This window comes from Rattus rattus, chromosome 11 (genome assembly GCF_011064425.1).
Source record: "Rattus rattus isolate New Zealand chromosome 11, Rrattus_CSIRO_v1, whole genome shotgun sequence".
Lineage (NCBI taxonomy): Eukaryota > Metazoa > Chordata > Mammalia > Rodentia > Muridae > Rattus > Rattus rattus.
In genome coordinates, this window is record NC_046164.1 from 31,331,659 (window position 1) to 31,352,498 (window position 20,840).

General features: G+C 39.1%; 1 protein-coding gene across 12 annotated transcripts in view; it reads left to right on the forward strand.

The window, feature by feature from the left end:
• The window catches only part of Fip1l1 (factor interacting with PAPOLA and CPSF1), a 60,664-nt gene that overhangs the window by 22,781 nt on the left and 17,043 nt on the right, over window positions 1–20,840 (forward strand). For 6 of the 12 annotated variants that reach the window (XM_032915951.1, XM_032915950.1, XM_032915943.1 and 3 more), the window contains 3 exons: window positions 5,230–5,337; window positions 11,723–11,816; window positions 13,057–13,213. In XM_032915951.1, coding sequence (XP_032771842.1) covers window positions 5,230–5,337; window positions 11,723–11,816; window positions 13,057–13,213 — 359 coding nt within the window. The remainder of the gene's footprint in view (window positions 1–5,229; window positions 5,338–11,722; window positions 11,817–13,056; window positions 13,214–20,840) is intronic. The other 6 variants (XM_032915954.1, XM_032915947.1, XM_032915952.1 and 3 more) reach the window with 1 other exon arrangement.

Consider the following 20,840-nt stretch of genomic DNA (forward strand, 5'->3'; position numbering starts at 1 on the left):
AGACTTTTGAATAGCTTCAATAGAAACGAGAGATCCACCTATAATTCCAGCACTCGGGAGGCAGAGGCAGGTGGATTTCTGTGAGTTTGACACCAGTCTAGTCTGTGTTGTGAGCTCCAGAAACAGCCAGGATTACATAGAAAGAGACTGTTTCAAAAACAAACAAATACATGAAAGGAGTTGAAAAGTAAAAGTAGGGACAGTTTTTAAAGACTTTCTTTTGTCTGTGGGGCCAGAACCAGGAAAATGGGGGAGTGTGAGGTCAGATTTTTCAAGGTAAAAGAAGTTGCAATGTTTTATATATCTTCGAGAGAGTGAGTTAACTAGAATGTTAATGATTGAAGAAGTGAGGAAGGGAACAGTTGTGAATCAGTGAAGCCAAAGGGAACAGGGTGCATGGGCAGCACAGAACTCAGTAACTGAGAGAATGTGGGGTACATGGGGTTTTCAAGTCTGGATTTAGTTTCTTTGCTAAGAACAATGAGTAAAGGTAGGAACGGGGGCCCTTGTAGGAGATCACAGCAAGTACCTAGGCAAAAAATAATGGTAGGTGGGTGGGTGGATATGAGAACAGTGAGACATTCTCTTCAGATTGCTAACATTTTTTCCTAGCAAAATAAAATACAGATTTACTAGGAGTTACTGAAGATGGTACAACGAAGTGTTAATGTCTGAGAAGAGCGGAGACGCCGAGGTGGTCTGGGGAGTGCATAAACTAGCAGGAAAGAAGAGGGATTGCTTGGCCAGAGCTGGGGCCAGCAGGGCACAGGGGCTTCTTTCATAATGGGAGGGAGAGCATATGCTTTTATATGCCCATGGGGATGGGCTAGGAAAGTGAAGCCAGTGGCTAAAGAGAGACGGTCTAGGTTTCCAGTTGGTTAGAATGATGACGTGGTTTAAATCAGCCAGGTCAGCTGTGCTTGAGATGAGTTCATGAAGCACGGCTACCAATGTATTCAGAGTGATGGAGGTTATGCCAGGTTGACTGTGGGATAACCGAGGGACAGAGGGCCCCAAAACTGAGTGTGTTCTGATTCAAGTAGACATGAAGAGATGGAAGATAGGCGTGAGAGTTGGTGTAAAAAAGATGGTAACTGACAGAAAAAAGATCATGTGAAAGGAGGATAGGAAAATGAGCAGGCCCTCAGTCCCTAGCAGGTACAGTGGTGGCCCTGCAGCCGATGGAAGCACACTTAGTGTCAGCTCGCCCTGGTACAGAGGACAGTGCACTCACAGCTCCTTAGGGAATTCCTTTTCTGGATTCACCTTCAGCTAATCAAACAGAGGCTTTTGTAGTTATTATATAACATGTATATGGAGATTGGATCAAATCTTTGAAAATAATTCATTGAGTTTATAGGGAAGATAGTATTGTCAGGACATAAAACAGATTTAAGAGTAGTGATCTGTGATACTGGCCTAAGCAGTGGCTGTCCATTGCTAAAGTTTTAGATGCCCTTACTGCTATATAGATCAATGTTGGCAGAGAACTTAAATTTGGTGTTGCTAGAAATGGTGTTTGTAACTTGTATACTGCCCAGCAGGTTTGAATACTACTACTTTTTTTTTTTTTTTTAAGAAAATTTCTTTATCGGCATAGTGACTGCAGAGGGATTGGGGGTCTCTAGGTGGCGCAATTGTGTCCTGAATCCAGTCCACATAGTTGAAGAACTAGGTGTGCACACCAGGGTTATCTGGCAGGACACAGCCATGGCCCCAGGAGACAATGCCCTGGAGCTCTCCATTACAGACCACAGGGCCCCAGAGTCACCTGCAGGAACCTTTGCCTCTCTAGGAAGCCAGCACTGGCCATGCTGTCAGGGATCTTCCCAGGATTGGAGGCTTCAGTCAGCCTGAGGCAGCAGTGGGGCATCCAGGTACTGGAGCAGGTCTGGGTCATTGACACTGAAGCTGAGGGTGTTGCCCACGGTTTGCATACTTAAGGATTCTGTGTTTGCTGTAACAGATTGCTTTGCTTCATCTTTCTTTATATTATTTATTTTCTTTTGAAGTACATATCTCCAGAAGAGTAACATGAATTATATCTTGATAAGGCTTTCCAAACTTATTACTTCCTTGGTGTTTTCATTTTTTACTACTTTGACAAGTATTCAAACTTAAGAGTTATAAGTAAAGTGTATAGAACTTCATCTACACAGCTCCCTGGGGTCCTAATGTGTTACGGTTGTTTCTTAAATACAGCGTTCTCTCTTAACTGTTTGGATGCTAATTCGGATGGTAACCATTGGATGCATTGTTTTCTTAACCTAAACACTTCACACGGGCAAACTTTTTATTATGTAACTGTGAATAGGGCAGAGTTACCAATGTCAGGAAAATCTAATACTGAATCAATACTTTTATTTAATGCACCCCAGTCATCAGTTTTGCCAGTTAACACAATATTGTTCTTTATTGAAGTTTTCTTCTTGACCTTGGACTCAGTCCAGGGTCATTCATTTGAGCTCTCTCCTTAGCTGTTTATCATCTAGAGCAGCCTCTGAGCCTTCTGTTGTATTTTCTGATGCTGGAATTTGAAAGGGTGTGATCCAGTTGATTTACAGATAGTTCCTTAGTCTGACTTTGCCGGTTCCTGCTTAATACTTGCTGTGCTTTGAGAATACTGTGTGAATGAAGCTGGGTCTTCTCTTCAGTGCACCAGCCTTGATAAGTAATCCCAGTCTGCCCCACTATATTGATGATGATAAATCTAGTCACTTACTTGGGCTGATGCCTTTCTGGTTCTGCATCAAGTTCTGTGTCCCCTTTTGTATTTAATAAATAATTTTTGCACTGGGGATGTTTCTCAGTTTAATAAAAACTGCTTGTCCTAACATGCACAAGGTCCTGAGGTTGATCCCTAGTACCATTTTTAGAAAAATAATTTTGCAAAGAAACAAATGTCCTAACCCCTTAGGAAATTCAGCACCGACTGGTGATTTTTATAATGACCAAGTTGCTGCTACAATGTCTGAAAAATCTTGATTAACTTCGAAATTTTTGTTTTGGCTGTTTTGCCTGCACGTAAGTTTGTGTACTACATGTGTGCGTGACGCCCACAGAGGCCAGAAAAAAGTGTTGGATGCTCTGGAACAGACAAAGTTGTGTGCTGCCATGTGGGGGCTGAGACTCGAACCTAAATCCCCTACAAGAACCGAACCGTCAGTGCTCTTAACTACTGAACCATCTACCCAGTCTTACTTGCTTTTATTTTATGATTGTTTTGCCAGCATGTCTGTATGTGTACCATGTGTGTATCTGGTTCTGAGGAAGTAGGATGAGGGTGCTCCACCCCGTGGAATGGAGTTGTAGGTGGGAGTTAGCAGTCATGGATGCTAGGGACCAAACCTGGGTTATCCGAAAGAGATTCCTAATCGACTATGATTGTATTTGATTATCAGTCAAATGAGTATTATTCTGAAGCTACTGGAACTTTAACTGGAAGTACTTTAACCACTGAGCCGTCTCTCCAGCTCCTGCTTTTCAGTTTTTTGAGGAAAGATTTTGCTATGTTGCTTAGACTAGCCCTAAACTCAAAATCCTTCTAACTCACCCTCTAGTGCTGGTATTGCCAACATGTCTCACTAACTGCATTCTTATATGTGAAAGAGCGTGGCTTATTAAGTATGACACATTTGTGTTTATGGTGTGTGAATCCTGTGTGTGATTTTTATACTACAGTTTGTTTTGATGTGTTAAATTTCCCAAGTTTGGCCAGTTGGAATCTCTTTTGATGTGTGTGTGTGTGTGTGTGTGTTATTTATTTTTTAGCATGAGCAAGAAGTTCCAAGATCATGTTATACTTTTTTGGTTTCTTCTCAAGCCATTTATTCCTTTTAGGAGAAAATATTGATTTAAAATCTGAATCAGGCTGGTGGCTGTGCTCATAGTACTGGGGGGTCACTGTTTATTTCTAGGGACTCCTTAGCATTATACAGCTGGGGGAAAGATAGCAATCTCAGTATGAAAGTGTCACTTTTCATATTTTTAAATAAAATTTTGATTATGAAATCTGGTTCCTTTTGCAGCCAATTTGCTTTCTTTCTTAGGACTAGTCCATATCATGTCTCCTTTTTTCTCATAATGAGAATCTGGCTTCCAGTAGCTTCAGAATAACACTCATTTGATTGATAATCAAATACAGTCTTAATCGACTGGGAATTTCCACGTAGCCACACAGTTAAATAGAGTTCAGGATTTGTTAGCAGTTCTTTCTGTTCTGTTTTAGACTAAGGAAGAAGGGTAAAAGCTTTGATTCCTGTGCTCTCTGTGCAGTGTCTGTATCAGTCAGTTAATGTATTACTTGGTTCCTTTGGTCTGTTCACTTTGAGCATTTCTTTTCCTCCATGACAACTAAATACAGTTTCTCTTTATGTATGTGTAAAATATTGAACACAGAGCCAAAGGCAGGGCCTCCAATGGTATGTGTGGAGCTGTCACGGGTACTGCCTTAGCAGTAGTGACAGCCACTTCAGTCCTTTGTGTTCATTCTTCCAGTTTCCTGTGAGTCTGTTTTCATACATAGACTTAGAAACAGGCGTACTTTTAGTAGCTTTGAAAGAACACTGATCTTTTATAGAATTGGCAAGAATAAAAATAGCTGAACTTATTTGTGGCAGGGTCTTTCTATGTACCCAACTTCTGATTTCCTGTCCTCAGTGCTCTGAGTGCAGCTTACAGGCTTATGGCATTGTGCCCCTGAACTTCACATAGAGCACGTTGCTGGAGATAAAGTAGCTTTGGGGAATTACTTGGGAAGAACTGTTACTTTGACATTAAATTTTATCATTTTTTTAAAGAAACATATCATGAATCTTCCTGTTAACCAGCTGAACTGACAATACTTTTATATGGTTTTGAGAAGCATAGGAGAAAGCAGTTCAGTTTTGAATGAGATTTTGTGAAATGGCAGAGATTCTTATTAATTCGTAAAGGTACAGAAATTTGTCCCTTGATAATTATTTGGACATACCCTTGGTTCTTTTTTCATCTCTGCATCTTGACTCCATACTCTGTTGATAAAAGTACCCTTGAGTTCCTAGGGTGTTGACAACACATCTAAATTGAGTGCCTCCAGCAGTCAGGTTCACAGCAAGTACAGCCTTGAAAAGAGTGGTACTTGTAGTAGGAACATGTCAAAGCACTTTAGAGAAAGCATGCCAAGGAAAAATAAACAGAAAGGGGGGGTTAGAGACAATAAGAAAAAACACAGAAAATTTATCTCACCAGAAACAGCACCTCTTCTCAGTCTCAGACAAGTACTGCCTCCAGAAAAGCCAGTTCAAGCGTTGGGAAGTGGCAGGATCGATATGGGAGGGCCGAGTCACCTGATCTAAGGTAAGGCTGTTTCAAACCTTGGCTACTTCCTCATGTTTAGATCTTTGGTATTGTTTGTCTCTTAGTATATAATAAGATAACAAGTTGTGAGACTCCCATATCCCCAATGATGCTCTTTCCCAGTGCACTGAGGCGTCTCGCTGAGACCTAGCATGTGGCTTAGTCATCCTTTTGGCCTTTGCTATGTGATTGTTACGTTGAACCACACTCAAGGGTGCCCTAAACCTATTTTTCTCTCCCCTTTTTGCATGTTAATTCTTTGTTTCTATACATCCTTTTATGATGTTCCCAGCTATTTTTCACTGCTTATGCATGGAGTGTAACTTTTCTGAACTTTGGGGACTTCTAAGTTTAACTCCACAGAATCTTTCTAATCCTGTCCAGCCACGGGGTCTAAGTAAGCCTGCTCCTTTAGTAAGTAGGTCTATCAGCTTCTACTGTTTTCTCTTAATAATGGGTTGGTTAATAGTCCCAGCATTTTGATTTTTGTACTCACAATGTGTACACTGACAGACACATACTATAATGTCTCTGAGCCTATGCAATGGGACTACTGTCATTCCCAGAGGATACAGTGAGCAGTGTTACCCACATAGAATGCATTGCCAATAGCAGTTAGTATGAGAGACGGCATTCTAACGCATGACTTGGAAGTACGGACCAGGATGACTTTAACACGCCCTTTGAGACTTTAAATATTACAACCAAACCAGGACCACTTTTCTTGTTTTGTGTTGTTATTGAATTTTATGCTTTCTTCCTGTGTCTAAATCATGTGCTAATGATCTTGTGGTTTGTTTTTAATTATTTATTAGATCTTCAAATTATGGCAGATGCTTTTGATTGTAGCATTTTATGAAAAGCAAAGGGGGCAATGCTATCAAAAGAAAGCTTGATTTGAATGTTTTTTTTTTTTTCTTGTAGAGGCTTAATTGTATATTCTTAGTTCTAAGACTTTCTAGCCGATTTGAGATTTGCTGTTAGAAAAGAATAAGTTATTATGTCAAGAAAAAAGTAGACATTCGGGGGCTGAAGAGATGGCTCAGTGGTTAAGAGCACTGACTGCTCTTCCAGAGGTCCTGAGTTCAGTTCCCAGTAGCCGCATGGTGGCTCATAACCATCTGCCATGGGATCCGTGCCTTCTTCTGGTGTGGCTGAAGACAGCAACAGTGTACTCATCATGTATGTGAAATAAATAAATCTTAAAAAAATTAGTAGGCATCATATCAAAGACAGTATTTTAGCTTTTTAAAAACAATCCTATCAGTCTAGTAACTATTAGGGTAAAGTTTTTCAGAATAGTTTTTGTTTTTGCAGGTTAAGAATTTGAAAAAAAAAGTGGGGGTGGGGAGAGATGGCTCACTGGTTAAGAGCACTGACTGATCTTGTTGCGGCCTGGGTTTAACTTCCAGCACATCTGTTACCTATGACTTCAGTTCCAGGCTCTTGATGCCTTCTGACCAGGTGCCAGGCATCCATGTGGTACACATGTGCACACAAAACACTCATGCACATTAAATAAATACATAAAGCCCATTACCAGCAAAATACACAGTAGCTTTTTAAAAAATTAAAAAAAATTATCTTAATAGTCTTGATTGGCAGGTTTTAATTATATTTAAATGATACCAAAACTTTATATATAGAATCAAGAGAAATTTGAAAATATTTTAAGTAAAGAAAGCTAGATCTGATATGTAGAGTCAAATAAGATGAATTTTTTCATATTAGCAATTACATGTAATTCAAAATTTTAATACCTGTGCCAATGGTTCTTATGTATAACATAATTTGATTAAGTGAATAATCATTGAATTAATATTTATCCTGACCAGCAACATTGCTATCCAAATTGACCTAGAGGCTTAATTTTGGGTTGGCTAAAAGATTCAAATTAAATGCTAGCTTATCTTGAAGTTTTATAGAACTCTAGATGTTGCTATACTGAAATCTCACATTGGTTAACATTTATAGCCTCAGAGTCCTATATATTATGTTTACTATTCATTTAATTTATAGTTTCTGCCTCTTGATTGATAACCAGCCACTTTGAGAGGGTTTTATGCATCTTCCTTTCCAAGCTGAATGATAGGTGCATTTGCAGTAGGCATCCTATGCAGTACTTTCTCTACATTCTTCTCTTGGTTTATGCCTGTCACACCATCTAGAATGTCCCTTGTTTCCCGTTTGTGCACTTAAGATGGTCTTGTGTGTTGTTAACGTCTGCATGGCCTGACTGAGACCCCTCACTGGCCAGCTCTGTCTTTAACTTGGGAATATGAACATTTCGATAGGTGGGGCTGGAGAGAGGGCTCAGTGGTCAAGCTCATTTACTGCTCTTGCAGAGACTCAGGTTCAGTTCCCAGCTCACACTGGAGGGCTCACAACTATTTAATTCTAGTTCCAGGGGATCAGACCCCCCTCTTGTGATCATTATAAACGTCAGACATGCACATGGTGTACAAACAAGCATGCAGAAAAAAATTTGTACGTATAAAGTAAATATACCTAATTTTTTAATATAAGAAAAATTCAAATACTTTGTTTTAGAGACTAAATCTTGAAATGTCTCCTTTTTTGTTTTTATTAGAAACTGTTATGAAAAAACACCTCAGAAATATAAAGCTAGGAGATGTGGTGGTTTTTCTTTGCAGTAATAATTCATTTGTAAACTTGATTTGCACAGTGGTCTCTTGTCTCATTATACGTATGTACACTTATATCGTCGTGGTCCTTCCTAGAAAGCCCTGCATGTGCTAGTTAAGAACACGTGCTCTTCGTGAGTGGAGCGCATCTCTGTGGGACTCCCCCATTTGATCGGCTCACGCTGTTGTACTTCACACGGCGGCGTTGAAAGTCTGAGAATGGGTCTGTGAAGGCCCCTTCTGTTTTTGTTGTGCAGATACTGCAAATTTCATCTGGTTTTGGTGCTTTCAAAGCATATGGTTGTAATTTCTGAGTTACAGTCAATATGGTGGTTCTAGATATTGTTGATTTTGTGTCATTTACGCTTTTTATAAGGAATCACGTCTGATTTTAATATCTGTACCTTTATAGTAGACATCATTTTACAAAACTATTTTTAATATGTGTGTTCTGGGTTGCTTAGGCAAAACATATTTTTTGTGTGTTTCATTGCTAATAAAATTTAACAATTACAATCTATCATACTTTCTTCCAAAAAGAATTCACAGGGTACAATTTTGCTCCGTATTCTCTCGTATGTAAAAATGTGAATAATAATAGTTGACGTGTCATACATAAGTTTTGAGTTAAAAATGTAAGTAATATACTCAGTTAATACAAGTTTTAGAATTACCATCAAGCAATCTGCAAACCAATGCTTTATTTTTGTCATACACCCTAAAGAGCTGTGCACTTGGGATGCCTTTGCCTTGCTTGCTAAAAGTGGGTAGCTTAGACATAAAATTCTGATGATGGTTAGCAAGCAACCTTTGACCCCTAGTTGCCATTGAGAAATTCCAGTTGTATCTTTGTTAGCAGCCTTTCAGTTCTTTCTGGGACATCGAATCATCAAAATACAACATTTTAATTTGACTCCATAGATGTTTTCATATCTGTAGAAATTTACAGGATAGAAACTTCTTACAAACAAGAACCTGTTTAAGCTAGAAAAGTCAGATATCTAGAGTGGTTAGTTTCTGTCTGTTTTTTACAATATAGTTGAGTCTAATATTAAGAATTAGGAGAATGTCAGTAGCTGACTCAGCCTTACTGAGGAGGTTTGGAAGCCCAGGTAGCCTAGCTGTACTGTGTTGACATCTGAGGTAGCAGTAGCTCTCCCGCAGTGGAGCACTGCTCTCCTGCAGGGAAGCACTCATGCTGAATGTTTTCAAGCAACATACCTAGCATACATGAGGCCCAAGGTTTAATCCTCACTATGGTAGAGTAGGGAACTTGGTGGGAACACATTTAGGGACTAATATGATTCAATATATTTCCATAATGTGAATCAGGACTAATGGAGTTTTAACTTATTTCGTTGTGTTTTATGTTAAGTACTATTGCGTACTTTGATACACCTATGATTATGTCATAATCCACTTGTGAACACTGTAGCAAATTCATTCTGATAAAAATGAGTTAGTTGGTGTGGCTTTTTTAAAGAACCTAAGCAAGGAGTCTTAGGAATGGAGGTGACTGCTGTGTTCTGAACTTCTGAGATGTGTTGTGAAGACTGATTCTCAGCTGCATAGCTTTATAAACATGGTGTATGCCATCTTGTTCTTACTCCACTGAGAAAACTAATCAGTGCTCCTCCTTTGAGGTAAAGTTGAAAGAGCTGCATACCTCCTGTCCCAGAAGTCCATAACTGAAAGTTCTTGTGATCAGTGCTAAGGGACAGTTTATTGGACATCTTCCTTACCACAGAAAAGGTAGTCTTCTATTGAGGCCTGCTTCTCAGTGAGCGCCTTTACTGAGTCAGACACTCTGCAGTCTACACTGCAGATCCAAACAAGAGAGTTTCGGGTGGGAATAATGAGCATTAAAACTGGGGAAGGGAACCAAGCTGCAGTGGGAGTAGAGTAGGAGTGGAAGTAGCAGGTTGTGGTGTTGAGCTTTTGGTCCTATAGATGGTGAGGAGAGTACGCACCATGTCTGGCAGGGTGTTGGAGCGTGTGCCTTGGGAAGCAGTCAGTGAGCAGCATAGTTTTGGATTAGAGTACAAACTGGAGGACTATTTGCTTCCCCATATTTGGATTGTCTCCTATGTATCAAAATTTGGGTATCTCCGCAATTATACTGGAGGAATTGATGAATGGCTGGCTGGAAAGCTAGCTCAGTGCTTAAGAAAGCAAGCTTGCTGCTCTTGAAATGGCCTGGTGTCTGAGTTCCAGCACCTACACTCTGGCTGAGCTGCCTGTAACTCCAGCTCTCTGGGAACCCTCAGTCTGATCTGTCCTTCATGGGCTCCTGCTCACACTTGAATAAAAATGAAAATAAATATTTAAGCCGAACATAACTCTAAGTTGTGTGCGTCACTCTTGCTCTTGACTTTTTGTAGGATACTAAAAAGTGGATGATCTGCATAAAATTAGGAAGGCCGGAACATTGTTTTATTGTATTAAAAGTGTACAAAAGCGCGTTAGTAAGAAGACATGGTCATTGTTGACATGAGATTGTATCCGAGTTTTTTGCTAGACTGTTGAGTCTGCCATAGAAGACAATGACGGATGTCAGCTTGTACTTTGGATGGCATCTCTGTGTACTGTTAGTGATGGGCTCTCTTTATTTTTATAGCTATAAACATGATTACCGGAAACAAACTTGCTAATGCATTATTTCCAGGAAAGTCCTAAATGCTTTCAAAAGTGAATTAATTACCTTGTTGGAAGGAAGTTCATGAATTAATTTCCTTGTTGGAAGTTAGGTTTCAGGCATAAAAATTGGCTTTGTGATCCAATTATTATGTCAATTAGCTGTACTCTGCTCTTTGATCTTACTATATAAAAATACACACTTCTTTGTTTTTCATTTAAGCTTTAATAGATTTCTTTGAAGGATTTTTGTTTATTTGTTTTGGCTTAGGTATAGCACCATAAGCATCTTAAAAAATAGCAGGCATGGTTATTCCTCTGTTCATTGTTTAAGAACTTGACTTGTTAGCTGGAACATCTGCTATGTTCCATTATTATACTTGGGTGGCATTTTAAAGTGACATTTTAAAGTTAGGACTGGAAGTGGGGATAATTCTTCCGTCTACTTTTCATAGCCTCTTTCTGTAAGTGGTTTCTCTTTCTTGTCAGTTTGGGCATAGAGATTCGTTTAAAAGTCCTTCTGCAACTCATAGTAGTGCTTAGAAAGAACAAAGGAATGTAACCTCCTGAGTGTTCCTGCCAAGTCTGTAGAGTGGTTTATGGTAGACCGTGTGTCCTCACCGTCTTTAACTGCGAGGGGTTGTAACTACCCAACTGCAAGTGAGCAGGTCTATCCCTGTTTACCAGGAGCCACTAGAGAGGAAAATGTGGCTTGCTTTCTCCTTTTGATGTTTCAAAGCCTGGAATACATTGCTAAAGAGCATGGTGTATGGGGTGTATTTGTGTGTGAAAATAACCGTTATTTCTCTCCAAGCCTTTTTTGAGAACTTTAAGTGAGGAATGGTAGTGGCTAACAAATTTTATTTCAGTTTGTCTAGCATTTACTATCCGATTCTATTCCATGAAGATAAATTGTTTACAAGCTACTTTAATAAAATAATTTTCAAAAAAATCATATTACAAAGTAGGAGACTCTACTTTAGAGAAATTCTTTCACTCTATTTTTATTTTAAAAATACATCATAAAAAGTTTATTTCTTAATGTTTTATTGTTTTTCAGTCATCTAATTAGAGGAAATAGAATTGATTCAACTTTTGTGTTTCAGGAGATTACCTGGAGCAATCGATGTCATTGGTCAAACAATAACCATCAGCCGAGTAGAAGGAAGACGGCGTGCAAATGAGAACAGCAATATACAGGTTTCGTATCTGAAAACCAACTGTCCTGCATTGTGTGTGTGTGTGTGTGTGTGTCTGTGTGTGTGTGTGTGTGTGTCTGTGTGTCTCTACCCCTATTGCTAGGCTGTGTCGGTTGCTTTCTGTGCTAGAGATGGATTTTAAACGCAAAACCATTGGCCTTATTTATATTAATTAGAAAAAATTCCCATAATCTCTAATTTCTGTGGTTTCCCTTTGTTTGTTATAAACATACTATATAAGCTTATGGAAAGTAAGAGGGAAATCACCTGGACTTCTACCACCTGGATGTTGCTTGTCAGTAAAGTATACAACATATGCTTTTTAGCATTTTTATGCTTCTTAGCATAAATTATTTTTATATTAGAATAAATTATCTTTAAAGGTAATTATTTTATAAAAGTAGAAGATACTTCTTTTTGTTCCTACCATTACAAATGTCATAACTTCTAAATCAATTCCAGTATTAATAGGTTATGAGTAGACTACTCTAAAAATTATTGTACTCAAACTAGAAAAACTTAGATAAAAGAATTATATATTTAAATGATATGTTTTAGTAAGAATTCAAGAATCTCACTGCCCATTGAATAACATCACGTGACCAGTAGAAGTGCCAATCTATGGTAGTCACATTCGTGCATTGCTCTAGTGAGCTTGGGTTGTCCTGTGGTGTGTGTTCTTAGCTGGTCACACAGACAACAACTGTACTACTATTTTCCATGGGAAACCTTTGCTTTCAGCAGAAGTCATGTGAAAAGTTAATTGCATTTTATAACTGCTTATTTTCTACCTGTTACCACATGCTTACCATTTTTCTGGGTGGTGAAATTAGGTCCTCAAATGCCTGGCCTGAGGCATGTGAATTTCTCAGAGCTGGATCTATACTGGTCATTGCTGTAACTGACTCCAGTGCGTGAACCTTGTGTGAGATGAATTGCTGTGTTGTGTTTGTTTCTAACTTGGAATGTTGTCATTTGTTCTTACTGAAGATCTTTTGGTAGTCTAGTTCTTCGTCTTCGGCTTTGAGTATGAGCCTTTTTAACAGTAGGCGAGTGAGTATATAGTCACGTAATGTACTTAGTTAGGACACCATCACAGTCACCTAGAAATACTACCCCCTAAAAGTGTGAGAATTAAAACCATTCTCTTTCACTTTTTAGGTTAGAGAAGGTGAACTAACAAGATTCAATTAGATAAGAACACTTACTTATCTTTCTAATTAATTATGCTTTACTTTTAGGTTCTTTCTGACAGATCTGCCACTGAAGTAGACAACAATTTCAGCAAACCACCTCCATTTTTCCCTCCAGGGGCTCCTCCTACTCACCTTCCTCCTCCTCCATTTCTTCCACCTCCTCCAACTGTCAGCACTGCTCCACCTTTGATTCCACCACCAGGTAAGACATGGGGAGAGGCCTTTGCTTAACTAGAGTTTCTTAAACTTGGAGCTGAAAGGTGACGATATATATTTAGAAGCACTACTATGATTAATTATACTGCACTAAAAGTAGCATCTTATCTTCAGTAGATTCACATTGAATCTTATTTATTCTTGTATTATTGTTTTTATTATTATATCATGTGATTTCACCATAGCAGAAATAATATTTTAAAGTAGAGAAGAATAAACAGATGATAATGTTGACCTCAAAATATAATCGTAACTACAAACTGAGTTTGCTAGTAGTGTGTGGAGAAACCCTTACTGAATTAGAAACTATATGCTGACTTGTATTGACAAAAGATTTTAAAGTCACTTTTCAAATTAAAATAGGTTCAAAACAATGATACCTTGTGAAATTGGAATCAGTCTGGTGGTCATTGTTTCTGTGTGATGGTTTCTGTTTAGGAGATGACCACTGAGTGCTGGTTTTTTAATGTGTCTTTCTTTTAAACAAAAAGAATAAATCTTAACACATTTTTTACTACTAACAAGGGTTAGAAAGTCTGCAAGCCGTCTCTACAGATCTCTGCAGATCTCCCGGTGGTCTTTCTCAGCTTCCTTTGGCAAGTTTTCAATGCTTCTCACCTCTAACCAGCTTTTTACAACACCGGCAGGTTGATTGAGATTTAAATTCCATTCTTCCTAGGGAGAGGGCCAACAGTAAATGGTGAATGTTAGCTTCAGGTCCTAGTCTAATTATCTGGAAACCTGCTCCAGAATTTTCCTTCTCTTAGTGAAATTACTCCTTACTGAAGACCAGGGCTCCTACTCTGGTTTTGGGAGCAAGATGTCCTGCAGGTGTGATCACAGAGTCCAGAGCCAGATTGCTTCTTCTCCAATGCTTGTTCTGACCTACAAATGTTGCCTACTCCATCTGTCCTGTGTCCTTAGTACTTTAGAGTCCTTTACTGTCACTTCAACTCTCAACGATGAGAAATAGTCGGTGGCTTTAGAAAAATCTGTCATGTTAGACTAGAAGGAAATGCAGTATGACAGATGTTCCTCTCTTAGATTATGTCTCTAGACAAATGAAGCACAGACATTTCCCAGTCCAGTTACACTGGACCTGGAACTCTTGAGTCTTGTTGATAATTAATCAGATGAAAGGGACTTGGGTGATTCATAGTGAAGATACAGTGTGATTCCTTAGTCTCTGAAAAAAAGATGATAAGATGTAGAAATAATATGTTCAACTTTTCTGGTACTAAAGTTCTTGAAGTTTCTTTTGAAACTTTAAAAATCTTTTTAAATTTTTACTTTTAACCAACAAATATTATATTTGTTTATGGGGTATGATGTGTTCTCATGTATGTATGTATTTGTATTATGGAATGATTTTGAGCTTATTAACATAATCATTTCACACTCAACCTATTTTGTGGTGAGATGTCTTAAAATCTATCCATTCTTTAAAGATTTTAAGTTTAATTATATGTGTGAGAGAGAGAGTGAGAGAGAGAGAGAGAGAGAGAGTGTGTGTGTGTGTGTGTGTGTGTATTGAGAGAGAGAGAGAGAGAGAGAGAGAGAGTGTGTGTGTGTGTGTGTGTGTGTGTGTGTGTGTGTGTGTGTGTGTGTATTCGTGTGCACAGTGTGTGATAAAGGCTGGAGTTTTGCACTATTGTGAGCTGCCTGATGTGGGTGCTGGGAGCTGAGCTGAGATCTCTGGAAGAGCAGTGTGTTCTCTTTTTTTTTTTTCCTGGAGCTGGGGACCAAACCCAGGGCCTTGTGCTTGCTAGGCAAGCGCGCTACCACTGAGCTAAATCCCCGACCCCGCAGTGTGTCCTCTTAACAGCTGAGCTACCACTCTAGCCTCAAAATCCATCCTGTAGCTATTTTGAAATTAGTGGTTATGACTGACTGTGGTCACTGCTCTACAGTGGGTATCTAAGACTGAAACTGCTCCCTAGAACACACAGCATGTTCCATTGCCACCTCCATCCCAGCTGCTGCCAACTTGCATTCTTCCCTGCATTTCCCTGAGTTTGTCTCCTAGGTTTCTCTTGTGAGTTCATTCATTCAGTGTTGACTCCTTGTGTCTGTTTCGATTCTCCTAGCATGATGTTTTCCAGATGCATGCAAATTTTTGCAAGAAAATGGGGGGGGGGAAGGTCCTCATTTACTCATCAAGCAATATCTTCATAAGGCTAACTTTTTCATGTCTCTAAGACTAGTTGGCCAGTGAAAACAATGAGGGGAAAGGTATGAATTAATAAAGACTACTTCGCTGTTACAGAATACTAGAAGACTGTAGGACATTACCGATAGGCAATGACATTATATGGAAATTTATTTGTTATCAAATAACAGAATTTCTCTCATTTCTTTGCCATACTGCCCTCGTTTATAAAATAATAATCTTAGGCTGGAAGAATGAGTCACTGTATGGAGGCACTTGTTACTAATACTAATAAGCCTGATGACTTGAATTTGATTCTCAGGATTCATGTTTGAAAGGGGAGAGCTGACTACTGACCTCCCTCCACATGACTCTACCACCCTGTCCCATACACAACATAAAATGTAAAACACACACGTATCTATGTAATTTTCATAAAGATAACAAGTCCTTGAATAATATTTAGGTTATCTGTGACATTGTAATATATAGTACCATTTATTTTTCTGTAGATTAGCCTAATTTTATATATATATAATTAATGCTCAGCTCCCTACTTCTTAATCCATATTTAAGAGATATCTAACCATAGCATGTTTGCTGTCTGGAGTTACCAATTCATACTACATTATTTGTTAGTTGAGAACATCTGAATTACCCCTTATTTTTATTTTTATTGTCAGGAGTACAATGTATGTCCGTCTGTCTCCCATAGTGCTAGGCTTGTGTACACTTGGCATTCCCTGAGCACATTAGCTGATTAATCTATAAACTAGCTGTGTTTGTGTTTCCATTCTGCAGGGGGTGACTTTCAGATTGCCAGGTAGTACACTCACTCAGCCTTGCGCCACCTGAACAGCTAAGCTGAGCGGTATTGCCAGGTGCCATTTGCTGTAGACCCAGAAGCACCCTGTCCTGTCCCCGCTCTAGTTTAAAGCACTGTAGGATCACAGGCACCTTGGAAAGGAAGCTGTGTGGGGTACCGTTTCTTTCAAGTATCACCTGTTGGAAGATGCTATGTATTTCTTAAACAGTTTTTTAGAAACACTGTCTTTAGAAATTTTAAAACATAAAGGGGGAAAACCTTTTTGAGACTTTCTTGAAATATATTAAGAGTATAAACTTTTCTTAAAATTAATTTTCTCAAAATATAATGAAACATAAACTAATGATATGTCCATATATTTTGAATGTTAATAGTTTTTCTGCTTAAGAAAATAGACTGCATATCTAGATTTGCTTCGAACAGACCTAACTTACACCTTTTATCACAGCATAACTATACTTTTAGCTATTCTTTGCTTTGGAAGTAAATATTTGTGGTCATCTCTGTGTGGAATTTCATAGATAGGACTCACCGTGTAAGTGAGTATTCTTAAATAGTTCTTAAAATTACGACCTGAAAGGTCTGGATAGACTCAACTGTTCAGCAGTGAGAATACTGGCTGCTCTTGCAGAAGACCTGATTTCGGTTCCCAGCTCCCATGTGGTGGGTTACAACCATCTGTGACTCCAGTTCCAAGGTATCTGGTGCTCTCATCTGACCCCCAGTGGCAGTGGGTATGCATGTGGTATGCACACATATATTTAGATGAAACACCCTTACACATAAATAAATCTGAAAATTTTTTTCAAAAAATATAAGCTGACAGAAACAGTTCTCTCCCAAGACATGGCCAAATAGTTGGCAGGAGGTGTACTGTTCCTCTTTTCCTCAAACATCCATCAGAAGACATGTGTGAACCTCCTCAGGAACAGAGGGGTCCGAATACTTCATCCTAGAATGGAGTAGAGGAGGCTAAAGATGGCAAAGACATCAGACAAAGATGGCAGAGACTCCTGGGAATGCTAACTAACGGATTTAATTCAACCACATCAGTAGTAACTTGAAAACAAATAGTGATAGTCATGGCTTCTGTAACAATGTTCACTGTCTCATGAGTCAAAATGCTGTTCTGCTCAGTTGCTCCAAGGACACGTTAGTATGGTTCCATGCCCTTCCCTGTAAGAGTAGACCCACTAACCAGTATCTAACGTGTCGCCTGCTTCCTCCTTAGGCACTGTTGAGTTCAGTCTGCCTGTGAACTCATGTCGTGTTAGAACGACACTTGAAGTGGATACTATACTGTGAGATTTCAGTATTTAACCAGTTAACTGGAAAATAGCAGAACTGCATGGTGCTAGACACCTTTCTGGTCTGTTTTCTTTGTCAGCCAGGTTGAAGTGGGTCTGTACCTGCTGAGAGGGCTGAGCCACAGGACTGTGTGCATGCGTAACAGCGCCTCAGCAGACTTCCCTCCCCACTGTGAGGCGCAGAGGTCAGGGAGCTGATAAGAGCAGAGTTAGACGCTCTGTAATCCATTCAACTAAGGTATCACTTACTGGGTTGCATCATCTTATGCTTAACTGACAGGTTTGAAATCATTGAAAATTAGAATAAGATACTGTAAAATTACAAGAATTGGTATTGTTGGCTAGTATTTTTGTTTGTCAGTTATTGTTGTCATTATTCTAACCAGTTGTGACTCATTTATCTAGTAGCACTGCTATACCTAAAACCTTCCCATCTCCCCGTCTCTACCTTTTCAAGAGTCACTGCACTATCCCCAGCTGTTGGCCAGCTCTGTTCTGCTTTCCTTCTCTGAGTTTGCCTTTTCTAGGTAGTGTATAGAGGTAATCTTACAATGCATCCAGCAGTGGTTAGCCCAGTTCTTCTAAAACAGTAGAATTTGATAGTGGGAGCTAATTTTAAGGAAAGCTCATGATTTATACTTTTAAATGTTAATTTGCTTTAATGTTGTATTTTGTTTTATGTATATTTCATAGATATTACAAGCTTAAGATGGGTTTTTAATGTCCTTTTTTATATGGATGCTCAAATCATAATGTCTGTGTGTATACTTGCCTGCTTGTAATCTATGAAAGGTTAACTTCAGGTCTCTTTCTGTTGTCCTCTGCCTTATCCGTTGAGACAGTGTCTCGCCTCTCACTAAGTGAACCTGGAGCTTGAGCGCTCTGCTAGGCTGGCTAAGCCGGTGAGCCTCTGGGATCTGCCTCGATGGTCTCCTTCCACCCTAACTTCAGATGCAACTTTTATTCTCCGCTTTTATATGGCTATAATCTCAGCTCTCATGCTTGCACAGCAAGCGCTTTAACTACCAGCCCTGCCTATAACAAAAAGTTTGGAGGGATAGTGAGTTGAGTGTTGGCCTCAGACTCCTTGCAGTCCTCAGCCTCCCCAGGTATTTAGATTTTAGGTGTGAGTTCCACAACTGGTTGGTTGGTTGGTTGGGGTTTTTTTGTTTGTTTGTTTTTTAAGATAGGGCATGAGTAGCAAAGGGTGACTTTAAACTTCTGGTCCTCTTGTTTCCACCTTCAGAGTGCTGAGATTTCAAATAGATTGTATCTTACTCCCAGTTCCTGGGTTCTGGTCACCAAATCCAAGCTTTATGCAGGTACTGTGTCACGTGAGCTCTGTCCTCAGCCTGGATTGTTACGTTCAGTGTAGTTGGCACGGCAGTTTGTAGAGTTTAAGGCACGGTTTTAATATCTGCCTTTCTTTATTCTGTTCTTCAAGTAACAGCATGAGTGTAGAAGAGCTGATAATAAGTTTTCTCTAAAGTACTGACATTTGTGGGGCGGTAGTGGTTTAATCCCTGCACTTAGGAGGCAGAGGCAGGCAGATCTCTGAGTTCAAGACCAGTCTTATTTACAGAGAGAGTTCCAGGACGTCCAGGGCTATATAGAGAAACCCTGTTGCGAAAACCCAAAAATAAATAAAACAGTGGTCTTTTATCAATTTGAGTTGGAGATAGAATTTTATTTTCTGCAGGAATTAAATTTTCTAAGTTTAATGCTTAAATGATCCTGAAAAATACAAAGCCTTGTGTATTTTAACAGTGTTTTAGATAAGATATGCTAGAAACTTCCTCATTTAAATCTTGTCGTCATAGCATTTTAACACATTCATTTTCCCATGACTTACTTACACAGTTTAGCTGGTTTACTCATGAGAAACAGTTCCTAGCTCGCTAGCTTCTGCAGTAGTTAGTGTATATGTGTGCTCATATTCTAATTTGTAAGCATTTCTGTTAAATTATATTCAAAACAGTATGCACATTTGACTTACTGTCTTTATCCAAGCCTCTAACTTTGGCTTCAAGTAGAAGCATGGGACTTAAGTCAGGATTTTCTAGCCTGACTTACATTAGAGCATTGCTGGAATTTGGAATTAGTGAGAGACAGGAAGCAGAACTCACATAATGCTGCCAGTTTTTTAATCTTTGTTTTGGACTTTTAAAAGATAAAAGATAGGTATGTATTATGTGTTCTTTTCTATGTTACAAATTATCCTAGAATCTTCTATCTTAAAATGGCATATTGTTTTTGTCTCGGTTAGGAATCTAACAGTGGCTTAGTCAAGTTCTTTACTTGAAGCTTTCTCTCAGACTTTGAAGTCATTTCTAAGGGCTTAACTGAGTAGGTCTTAGTCTCTAAGCTCACTCACTTTGAATAAGATGTATTTGTTTTATGTGTATGAGGATTTTACATGCATATATGCCACACATGCATACCTGGTACCTGCCAAGATCAGACTAGCGTGTCGATGCCCTGGAAGGGTATTAGAGATGGTTGTGAATCCCCATGTGGGCGCTGGGAGTCAAGAGCCAGGGGTCTAAACTGCTGCGTCCTCTCCAGCTCGCCCTCCAGCTCGCCCTTCTTTGTTCAGTTGTGGGCCAGAGGGGCTTGAGTTACTGGCTGTGGTGCTCAACCTCTGAGGTGGCAATAGAAAGAGTGCCAGCACACATCTCTGCCTTTGTAGCCCAGCTATGGCTATGGCCTTGTCGGTTTTTTTTTGGTTTTTTTTTGTTTTTTTTTTTGTTTGTTTGTTTGTTTGTTTTTGCTGGTTTTATGTTGTGCCTATGTAATGATGACCCTCTCACTTAGAAGATGATTCAAATGCCAGAAGTGAGCAAAGGCGTTTGTACCAGGAAGAACGAACTGTAGAACCGTGCCAAAAGCTGCCTAGCATGTTTCTACAAATTGCCGGTGGAAATGAATTTACCTTTCAGATAATAGTTGTTCAAGCTTTTTTTTTGTTTTAATGTGTATCTTCAGAGTATTTTGTGGGAATTCCTGGCACACATCATTTTGTCGTTTTTAATATTTAGCAGGAGTATTTAGCCTCTCTATTTACCTGTATTCCCTGGTTGAATTTTAGGTCCCTCCCTGACCTTCTTTTATATTTAGGAATAGTCACGACATATTGGAAAAGCTACTAAATATTCTTTCGGTGTGTCTCTCTTTATCGCATAAACCCCATCCCCCACCCCCACCATTTCTGCTGAGTGCCTAACCATAGTATAAATTGTCATTATACTTTGCTGTCATGTGTCAATACCTTTGTTTCATAACAATTTGAAGTTGATTTTAGTTTTCAACTGTATAACTGAGTCTCTCAGAA